This window comes from Drosophila albomicans, chromosome X (assembly GCF_009650485.2).
Source record: "Drosophila albomicans strain 15112-1751.03 chromosome X, ASM965048v2, whole genome shotgun sequence".
Classification (NCBI taxonomy): Eukaryota; Metazoa; Arthropoda; class Insecta; order Diptera; family Drosophilidae; genus Drosophila; species Drosophila albomicans.
Genome location: NC_047627.2, coordinates 18109233 through 18120155, shown reverse-complemented (window position 1 = coordinate 18120155; position 10923 = coordinate 18109233). Strand labels below are relative to the sequence as shown.

The following is a 10923-nucleotide window of genomic DNA, read 5'->3' as shown; positions in this document are numbered from 1 at the left end:
GGCTGCGGCCGCAAGCTCATAATTGTTTTGGTGTTAGTGATTGATGCAGTCCAATTCGTTCGTTGCCTCCCATGTCTGCATTGAAGTGAATCTAAATATAAGAGTGAATACATGAGTGAAATATAAGAGTGTTAAAGTGTGTGTTTTTGTTATTGGTTGTTTTTTTTTTTTTGTGTGAATATAAGTGAACGTGCGAAAATTAAGGCACACATGCGTAGCTTTATAAGCTTGTGCGATTGTTTTCTTTTTTTTGTGATTCTTAGAAAATATCAGTACGCAATTTTATTATTACACCGTCACAGATGACATTAAATATGGATATATGCAATTAGGTCCTGCGATGAAGTGGTGGTGAGTTATTAATAGTTTATTTATTTACTTTTTTCTATTTGCAAAAATTCTATTTTATAAAATATATTTTTCTAACACACTACAACATAATACAATTCAATAATACATTTACACATTTACAAACTTAACTACTTTTTTGTAGTGTTTTATAAAAATTGAAATCTCTCAGTTAGGCTACATAAAAATGTTCAATACTTAAACAAAAAAGAGCATAAGAATTGTAATTTGATTAAAAATTATTTAAAAAAAGAATGTGAAAGCACATTCAAAAAATTCAAATCCCATATATAGTTGTGAAAGTAGTAAATAGAATAAAACGAAAGAAATATCCAATTCCAATAGCGAAAGATTAAAAAACGAAAGATACATAAGTATTTAATGAGACGGCAACATATTGTTTAAATAATCTTTAAAAGCTTTGTCACTTTAATAATACAAAAATGAATCTTAAATTAACTTTAACGTATCCCAAATTCCATCGTGATATCTTGTATCTATTTAAAATACACTTGGGATCGAGAGGATTACAGAAAAGAAAACAACAACAAAGTTTAAACAAAAGAAAGAAATTCAAAAGTTTAAGATGAAATCGCGAGATATTAATTTCTATGAATATTTATTGTTCTCTCAAGTAATTTTAAATGCGTTTAGCAACTTTGCTCGAAAGTTAAAATACAAACACTTTGTAAGTACATCTGGTTAAGTTAATCTCATAGTGCAACATACAAAATACAAGTATATGTAAAATATACAACCATATTTACCAAGAAGAGCTTCTGCACCGAGAGTTTCTTCATTTTGCGCTCTATTTGCTAATTTTGGAAGTACGAGAGTACATGGAAAGTTTGTCCTTGCTGCTGCTGTTTTGTGGGCTCTCCCTCCTTGAATGTCCTTCATCTGTGCAGCGTGTCCAGCGTCCAGCGTGTCCTCTGCATGGAATCCTCTTGCGATGAGAGTAATGAATAAAAATGACCGCAACGCATCTCGTCCATTGCTTGTTTGAGCTTTGCTACCGCAGGGTGGCAACAACTTTGTATTTTTTTTGTTTTGTTTTGTTTTTTTTTTTTTTATCACCACATTTGCTTTATGTTGTTCTTTCTGTTGTTGTTTGTGTTGAGGTTTTTGCACTCTTGAAGCTCTGAAGCTGAATCTGCTGGGAAGAGAAGGGAAAGGGAGAAAGGTTCTTTGTCTAGGACACGCAAAGGCAGCAGCGCTAAAAGTTAATTGCTTAATAGTCGAGACATCGATAAATCAAAGAAATATGCGCGCTAAGCATAAACGCAACTCGCGCGACAACAACAACAACAACAAAACGTACTCTCGAAATTCGCACAAGGAAAGCAAAAATGAAATGAATGGCGATGTCAGGTCAGAGGTGCGGTGGGGGGGCAAGGTGATTTTTGTGTGCCAAATGCGAACAGACTGATTGATGGCGCCGAGTGATTTATTTATGTTAATGCGCGCAACAACAGCAACAGCAACAACAACAACAACATCAGCCACAGCTGCAGCAACAACTCGGAACTAAATCTAAGTAGCTACCTGAGATTCTTTTTTCCATCCACCCCCTCCAACCCCCCTGCAATTCGCGTCTACATCTGTACAGCGTTTTCACCTGTGACATTTCGTTGTTGTACGTGATTTAAGGCATTTGCGGCTCATGCAACAGTGGCAACTACGACGACGACGACGACGACGTCGACGACGATTAATCAATTTGGTGCGTGCTTGGAAGGCGTAACTGGGTGGTCGATAACATTCAGCGAGGAGCCAACCAAGGAGTCAGCAAGTCGGGCGACAATCTGCTGCAATCATGTATATTTTTATACTATTCCATACTTCCCTCCCTCCACCTCTGGCAAAACAATAAAGCGTATTACACTGGAAATTCGAATCTTCTACAAATTGCAATTAAAGTTATTAAAGTGTATTGCTATTGTTTACTTGACTGTATGAAATAGAAAATATATACAACAAGTAAGAAAGCAACAGTCGAGTGTCCTCGACTGCGAGATACCCGCTATCAATTTTTATACCGCAAAAATACTTAAACTATATCAATAACTATATTTTGTATATTTGGTATAGTTGCTTTGGCTGACAATCTGGTATATTTTGGGCCCTGTGGTATTTTTCGAATATAGCACTATATCGATATACCAAATTAAGCCTTAAGTATTATTTAGTATTTTTGAGGAATATTAATTTAGTATATTTTAGGAATATGAAATTGTTGAAAATGGGAGTACCGGGTGTCTTACAGTCGAGCACACTTGACTGTACCTTTTTTACTTGTTTTAAAAAAGGTGTATTTGATATATAAAAAAATATTGCAGAGAGTAAAATCCTTTATAAATTCAAATTATCTGCAACATTTTAAAACATTTTAATGTATGTTGATATTTAACTTGTTTTATCGAAATTTTTTGATGTAAACAAAGATTGTGTAAATTATATTTATATATGTACATATGTTAACGATTATGTTAAAATTAAAACAAAAATTAGTTTTTTAAAAAATTGTTCAAAGCAAAAGTATTTCAGCAAGTAAACAATTTGTATTCATTTAAAAAAAAGGAACGTAAACAAAATAAATAATGTACTACAAAAAAATAGCCAAAACTACACACCACCAGATAATAAACAAGATAAATTGAAGTACGTTTAAGTAAATAAAGCAACTAAAAGTAGGTTAAAAAACGAATGAGCTTCAAATGTCACCAAAGTCACTAATTGCAATGGTCGCAAACAAAACAAAACTAATGGGCAAAAACACCTTCGCTGTATGGCAAATAAGACGAAGTCGAAACTAATCAAATTAAACTTTCGAAATTGGCTAAAGAAGAAAACCAACTAACGAGTTTTTCCGTGTTTTTTTTTTTCGGCAGTGATTATTTGAAATTCTCACATATACTATTTTATAATCAATTTTTTAAATGTTTCCATTGTGATTTAAACTGTGTGATATTATTATGTAATTTCCATTTGTATTTGTTAAAAAAAAATTTACAAAATAAAAGCTATTTCGTAAATCGTATTATTAAAACTTAAAGCTTTAAAAATGTTTCAAAGCTTGTGTTTATCTCACTCGAATTCATGTAAGAGCCTTGTTTGTTTCATGGTTCAGAGTTATGTTATCAAACATATAATAAATCATGCCATCTCTTTTCGATTTGCGTGATGCACTAAGCTACTTAATGTAATATGTGACAATAACTAACAATTTTATAAAACATACATCCCAGAAATGTTATGGAAATATTTAATATTTTTATACTACAACAAAAATTAAATATAATACAAATTAATTGGTAATAGTTACAATGATGTTAAAACTCTCTCTACTTGGTTTTCTTTTCATCAGATTGTCTTTCCTTTAACCTCCGCTCTCTCACTTACATTAAATGCTGTTGACCTCATTAGCTGTCAACTCTTTCGAAATCGTGGACAGCCTTGATTTTGTCAGTGTTTTATGTGTGTCATCTGTATAGTGCTCTCCCTTTTTTATTTGTGAGAGACTCTTCAATGTGTTCTATTTCATGTTATGCTGTTTTCTACTTTATTTTAAATATGCGATTTTCAATTAAAATGAACCAATGCAATCAATTATAATTGCAAATTATCTCTACATTTAATAATAATAATTATTGCTGACCATAAATTATTAATTCAAATTAAAAATATCGTCATGTTTTCCAGTCTCAATTATTAGAATAAATTCAAAATGCAACCTTAATAAAATGTTTGTTTAGCAAATAAAACAAAAAGGGAGATAAGAGATGAAAAAGTCTAAAATATTCACAATATATTTGAAAAACGTTTGGAATAAAAATATCTTCTTGCTCATTTATTGAATCCAATCCACAGAAAGCTTTTTACTTCAATTTCATAGATAGCAACCTCTCCTTACACTTTGCTTTTCACTTAGGGAATTATTTGCAAATTCTTTTCAACGTTTTGAAAAGCGCTATGAAATGTACAAAGATCAGAACAATGGAGTATTAGTACTATATAAAGGCAAAAGCAAGGAATAAAATGTACAAGTCTAAATTCATCTTCATGCAACAGAACAAAAACCAAGTGCTTAAATGCAGTTAATAAATTTAAATGCATTGCGAAGTATAGTGATATAAACTATATACTTTCTGAATATCAGGGTTTTATGGCATCAATTTCAGCATAATAAGTGATAACGTTAGCAACATTTTAATTATGATTTGTACAATTTTAAATAGACCCACATTTATAAACATTGTCATAAAAGATAAATTAAATAAAATATCTCAAAGATACAATAGTTATACGCCTCGAAAATTATTTGGGTTAATGCATTTTAATAATACAATTTAAAGTGGCGTTACTATTGCCAGAGGACATCTACACTCGTATGTAAATCAAAATTGACAATAAAGTTGCAACATAACTTGTTTACAGACTTTAAGACATGTTTTTACACTTTCACAAACTAATCGAGTTTTCGCTTATAACCCACAACTTTAGTTCAATTTAAGGGTAAGCTGTTCCACTTACTAGACATTTATAGTTCAAACAAAATTCTCAATATGGAATGCATTGAAATGAATTTACTATACAGAGCTCGCCAGCTGATTTCACTAAAAAAGTTTCACACATCAATTGTGAAGTTGGCGACCAGCTCGCTATCTTATCACCAATGATATCTTTCTTAAATCAAAATACAGTTACATTTATTTGTTACTTCACAATTATCTCGTTTATTTGTTTTGCTTTCGTTTCATATTTTTTCTTTTTTTTTGTGGGAAAGCTCCTCTTTACTTAAAGTGTGCTCTGCTCACAATGTGCAGAGCTCGCGAATCTGTTCTCTAGCTAAAGATACTTTTGTATAAAAGAATTTAATATGTTTGTTTCTTTTTTTTATTATTATTATTATTAGAACGCTTTCAAGATACATCAGCATTAAAAAATAATGCTTATTTAGTTTTGTTTCTTTATCGTACAATTGGAAGGTTTTGGTCACGTTCTCTCGGATCTTCAACAAACGAAGACAATTAATTAGGTGGCGTGGCACGAAGTTTTGGGCCCGTGTTTTTTGATAGAGTATGTATTACCAGTGTGGCCGGCAGTTCGTGTATAGAACAGAAACCAACGCAACAAAAAAAAAATAGTATTAAGAACCATTTGAATACAAAAATAGGGTAAAAAAAATTCAATTTGCTAAAGTTTACAGAAATTTAAAAATTTTTCATTCATTCTTTACATCTCTGGTTCGTGCTAAACACTAACAATCTCTACACATTCATTTGTCAAATGGTATATGACCGAAAAAAAATGGTATAGTATTATTTATAAGGTAATTAGACTGCTACGACGCATGTTGGATGTTTTTTGTTTGTTGTATGGAATTGCATTTGTGTGCGTTGTGTGTGTGTGTTGTGTTGTGTGGTGAGTTGTGGGGATGCATATAGATCGAAATCGCAGATTTGCGCAGCCTTCTTCTTAATCATCTCCCGCCGAACGCTTCACCTTGCGTTGCTTGGGACTCTGTTGGGCAGCCGCCTTTGGACTGGCCTGTTTGCCTGGTTTGGGTGATGTTTTTGGCGTTTTCGACTTTGGTGGCGATTTCTCTGTAAGAACAATGATATATAGAAATTGCTTTGTATGTGGATAATTACACTTCGATGGGGAAAAACTTACGCAGCGCACGGAGTGTCTCCTGTGGCACCCAATCGTAATCAATGTTGCTATCGTTGGCAGTTCCGGTCTCAATGACCTTCTTGGCAGCAGCACGCTTACGCTTGCCAGTGCTGCCCAACAGATACTGCTGTCCAATGACCAGGAGCAGGACAACAATGCCGGCCAACATCACGTACAGGAAGAACGTCTCACCATCGAGTCCCTCATCGACCTCAGAGATCAGCACCGTCTCGTTGAACACGGCCTCGTTGTACTGAATGCCATTGGCATCGCGATAGGCCAACGCAATGTTCAGACCAAATGGACGGCCAGCGAATTGATCGGATGGCAGGAACGTATACGAGACGGTTGACTCAAAGCCGGGTTTCACCTCACGGTTGTAGGCCACAGCCGAGAAGTTCTGAATGAAATAGTTGAAGTCCATGGGATAACGGAACGATGCCTCCACCGTCTCAATCACAAACTCCTCCTGGCCCTTGTTCGTGAAGCCAATGAGGAACTCCACGGGTTTACCGCCGGGCAAATCCAATTGCTGACCGGGCGTATGCAGGGGTTTCGTGAACAACAAATAAGTGTCGGCCAGGGGAGATGTGCTGCTACTGCCGCTATCCGCATCCTCATCGGTCTCAACGTCATCGCCCGTTACGGCGCCCTCTTCGCTCTCCACATCGACCAGATCATCTTCGACAGCTTCGGCGGCATAGGCACCGAGTTTGTTAGCTGCAGACGAAAACAACAACAAGAGGAACAAAAACACAACAAATTAATATCAGGAGTTTCAGAAAGGAAGTGCGAGAAAGAGAATGTGGAGAGTTGAGATTGGAGATTGGAGAGTGCCAGCTCAACATATTTTCTCTTATAAGCGAGAGGCGCTTGCACACTCTTCACTTCTTCGGTGTTGGCGACTGCCACGTTAGCAGTCGATCAAGGGGGGAAGCAACAACAACAAAACAACAACGACAATTTAGTTGAGACTTACCGGGTGTGAAGGTGCAGATTATGGTGGGCAACACCAGCAGCATTAAGAACATAAGGTTCTTCATTTTGTTTCAATAATTGTTGTGCTTTTGTTTGAAATGTGAATTAAATGAAATCGCACCGCAACGAAACGCAACAACGGACGACCGACGCGAACGAGAGAAACTAAAAGAGTGTGTGCTGGCCAGCGGTATTGCGGGCAGCCGAAGTTACACGAACGCTGCCGACTTTCACTTGTCAGATGGCTACGTGGTGCCGCGTCAACTGACAGCTCCGCGTTGCCAGATCGCGTCAAGCGATAAGCGTTTATAGCAAAGCAAATGATTGTTTTTATTGATTTACCAACATAATTGCTAGTGACATTTATAATCAATTTAAATATGCAAACATTTCATTGATAATTGCATAGATATATGGATTTGAACTTGTTGCTTTTCTGCTGGTGTGGCAACATTGTGCTGTCAGTGTTGCAAATTAGCACAATCTGTCAAATTTTTGACTAGTTGTTACATTATTTGCTTAAATGAATAAAATCGCAGTATAAAATTACTTGAAAAAATTGCAGAAAATTAATAAAAATATTTGCATAAATCAGTTGATTTTGAAATGCTCAAATTTAAATAATTTGACATATATACGTGTGTTTTGCAACACTCTTAGTTAAGAGCAACACTGCGTATTAAGTGCAGCCACCTTAACGTGTGTGTGGCGAATAGCGAGCGACTTCCTTTTCGCTTGCGTCTGTCAATTGAAGCGCAACTCGCACGTTAATTCTCTTCGAGAAAAATAACTGAAAAACTATGGATAAACCAGTTGTTTGGGCTCGCGTCATGAAGGTTCTTGGCCGCACTGGCTCCCAGGGTCAGTGTACACAGGTCAAGGTTGAATTCCTTGGCGAACAGAACCGCCAAATTATTCGCAACGTTAAGGGACCCGTGCGTGAGGGCGACATTCTGACGCTGCTGGAATCTGAACGTGAAGCCAGAAGATTACGCTAAAAACTAAGAGTGCTACTCGCTTGGGATTTGTTTATGATAATGTAAGTGGTGAAAACGATAATCGAAAACTCTAGTTGCACTATTTAACATACCTCTCCCCTCTTGCACATTTCTAGATCAGGATTTGCATTTTGGAATTTCGCGACACAGCGGTTAGGTTGGAATAACAACACCATCAACATCATAAAACTATCCCGAGAAATGCAATGAAATGAAATCAACCCAATTGAAATGTTGTAAATAAATTTCAAGTATTTCAGTGCTTAAAACGTTAACAACACGCCCAAGTTGTATTTATTTTTTTAAACATTTTTTGTTTTGTGATATCTGTGAACCGAACTTCAAAATAGTGGCTTGCTCTGCAACAACAACAGCAACAAAATCTTCGAGAATTGCTAGCAAATAAATTGCAATTGTTTTCAAGTTTATTATAAATATGTAGTATTTATATGATGTGCTTATTTGCAATAATTGTGGTCATATTGTTATCGCCAAAGGCGGCAAAATATCAAGTTGTTGTCGCTCTGCTTTTGCAATGCCCATGCAAATGTTTAGCTCGTATTCCTTGACTAGCTGCAGGTCTTTCTGCAGCTGTTTCGCCGTTGTGCTCTCGATTGCCGCTGGATGCAGTGAACGTGTGTGAAGTTCCAAATATTTCGCCTGGGTTTGCAGAACGCTCAGCGTTTGCAATAACCATCCAGTGCAGTGGGAAAGTGTTGGCAGTTCACAATTCTGCTGTGCTTCTTCCCTGAGTTCATTGCTTATGCGTTCGAAATCTTCAATGTGCTTAGCAATCTCGTCTAGCGCTTCAAGCAGACTTTCTCTGTAACAACACCAAAGGAAGGAAGAATAAATGTATTGGCATATGTGTGCCTATGTTTAAGACTCACATTGCCTGGTAAATTTGCTGGTATACGGCGTTACTAGCTGTAAGCAGATTATTCGCTGCTGTTGTCTCGACACTGGAAATTATTTAAAACATTACTCTTATGCAGTGGGAGAGGAAGGGAAAATATCTAGCTATCATCTTTACCCCATGACTAAACGTTGCCGCTGTCTCAATTCCCATAGTCGATTTGCTTGTGTTATGAGGTTTGGTGTCTGGCTTTTTAATGTGTTGACATAGTTGCGAATGAGAGTTGTGACGCTTTGCAGCAAGTCTCGCAATAGTGTTTTGTAATGCTCGTATCTATGGGGTTGTAGTTGCATGTTTTATTTATTGTTTTTTATTTTGCAAAATGCGCGTGTTTTGCATGTGCATCAACAATCGATGATTCGATTCTATTCGATATTCGCCGCAATTCACGTGGTTGTCAATTCGATAACGTGCAAATATCGACACCAGCCAATATCGATATTAATCAAGATGGGAACAACAAAACGGCAATATTTTGTGAAATCTGGCGTTGTTTTTAACCTTAGTTATTTAAATAAATTGAAATAAATATAAAAATCCGTTTTGAATAGTTTTTTTTTAAAATAGTTCAAACAAATTTTCTTGATTCAGCTTATCGATGTATTTGTATTTGACGCATTGAGCGGTAACACTGAATTGTTTAATATCGATATCTCTCGCTTATCGAAACTGTTTACTTGCAACTCTAGCAAAACAGTTGATACGAAACAAAACAAGCAAGCATTTTTTCAACAATAATCATCAAATTGCTATAATAATTTAATATAAACAAATTAAGAAATAAGCGATCTAAACAATGACGACAGCAGCTCGCCCCACATTCGATCCAGCTCGTGGTGGCTCTGGACGAGGAGAAAAAGACTTGAGCGCACTCAGTAAACAATACTCGAGTCGCGACTTGCCTGGACACACGAAATTGAAATACAGGTAAGCTGAAAACGTTTAGCAAAAAAGTAGAAGAAAATTAAATTTAATTTGCGGACTGCTTGCAGGGAAACTGGCCAAGGCACCAGCGAGGAAATCCGCAACCGTGACTTTCGCAAGGAACTCGAGGAACGCGAACGCGATGCGCGGTCTGGCGTCAGCTCTGGCAAGACTTTGCCTTCCATAGTGCGCAAAGCCATTGAGGCAAACAATGCGAGCAGCAGCAGCAGTACTAAGCGTGCCAAATTGGACAGCTCATCGCAGCTGCAACAGCAACAGCAGCAGCAACAACAGCAGCAGCAACAGCACGCTTCCGCCAATCTGGACGCAGATGAGCCGTTGGACAATGATAGCTCCGACTCTGACAGCGATTCCGATGACGATGATGCTGCCCTGTTGGCTGAATTGCAGAAAATCAAACAGGAGCGTCTGCAGGAGACGGCACGTCGCGAGGCAGAGAAGAAACAGGAAGACGAACGCATACGCATGGAAAATATTCTCTCAGGAAATCCGCTCATCAACTATGAGCCGGGCACAGCTGCCTCGGCGGCTGGACGCACTTCGGGCCTTGGTGGTGATCTGAAGGTGAAACGTCGTTGGGATGATGATGTTGTCTTTAAGAATTGTGCACGCTCTGCTCCCGAGAAGAAAACGCACTTTGTCAACGATGCGTTGCGTTCCGATTTCCATAAGAAGTTTATGGATAAGTACATTAAGTAACATAGTTTTTTTTTTCTTCATTACTATTACTACTACAAACTTGTCTTGTGTTGAGAGTTCAATAATAAATTAATACACATTGTATAGCGGTTTTTGGTTGCTGACCCAAAAGTTGAGTGGTTGCCTGCCTGATGAGTGCGAAGGGCATGCAACCTTAACCAAAGTGTGAAACCGCAAAAAACATCAGTAGCAACAGCAGCAGCGGCAGCAGTAGCATTAAAATGGCTAAAACCTAAACTGAAGTGGCACACTCACACACACACAAGGGGGCATTGACTACATGTGGCACGCAGCAAAAGAGCAAAGAGCGGCAACAACAGCAGCAAACAATATGATCATCATGCAGCAGAAGCAGCAGCAAGC

The 10923-nt window shown here is 37.2% G+C and overlaps 4 protein-coding genes across 5 annotated transcripts; 2 read left to right on the top strand and 2 right to left on the bottom strand.

Annotated features, from left to right (window-relative positions):
- Positions 1 to 5056: 5056 nt before the first annotated feature.
- On the bottom strand, positions 5057 to 7189 carry LOC117574235 (translocon-associated protein subunit alpha). Its single transcript, XM_034257950.2, has 3 exons — positions 7004 to 7189; positions 6025 to 6744; positions 5057 to 5954 (listed from the first exon to the last, which is right to left on the bottom strand). The coding sequence occupies exons 1-3, from the start codon at positions 7065 to 7067 to the stop codon at positions 5827 to 5829; spliced, it is 912 nt and encodes a 303-aa protein (XP_034113841.1). The 5' UTR covers positions 7068 to 7189; the 3' UTR covers positions 5057 to 5826.
- Positions 7190 to 7721: 532 nt separating this feature from the next.
- On the top strand, positions 7722 to 8280 carry LOC117577589 (40S ribosomal protein S28). Its single transcript, XM_034262433.2, has 2 exons — positions 7722 to 8041; positions 8117 to 8280. Exon 1 carries the CDS (start codon positions 7803 to 7805, stop codon positions 7998 to 8000), a length of 198 nt encoding a protein of 65 aa, XP_034118324.1. The 5' UTR covers positions 7722 to 7802; the 3' UTR covers positions 8001 to 8041; positions 8117 to 8280.
- A 191-nt stretch (positions 8281 to 8471) lies between these two features.
- LOC117577588 (uncharacterized) lies at positions 8472 to 9385 on the bottom strand. Of its 2 annotated transcripts, XM_052008517.1 has the most exons (4): positions 9307 to 9385; positions 9034 to 9189; positions 8891 to 8962; positions 8472 to 8823 (listed from the first exon to the last, which is right to left on the bottom strand). In XM_052008517.1, exons 2-4 carry the CDS (start codon positions 9036 to 9038, stop codon positions 8478 to 8480), a joined length of 423 nt encoding a protein of 140 aa, XP_051864477.1. In that variant the 5' UTR covers positions 9039 to 9189; positions 9307 to 9385; the 3' UTR covers positions 8472 to 8477. The 2 variants fall into 2 exon arrangements, with proteins under 2 accessions (XP_051864477.1, XP_034118323.1); XM_034262432.2 differs by lacking the exon at positions 9307 to 9385 and having other exon boundaries at positions 9034 to 9289.
- A 217-nt stretch (positions 9386 to 9602) lies between these two features.
- Positions 9603 to 10644, top strand: LOC117577761 (protein CWC15 homolog). The gene is made up of 2 exons (XM_034262672.2): positions 9603 to 9843; positions 9909 to 10644. Exons 1-2 carry the CDS (start codon positions 9713 to 9715, stop codon positions 10558 to 10560), a joined length of 783 nt encoding a protein of 260 aa, XP_034118563.1. The 5' UTR covers positions 9603 to 9712; the 3' UTR covers positions 10561 to 10644.
- Positions 10645 to 10923: the final 279 nt, after the last annotated feature.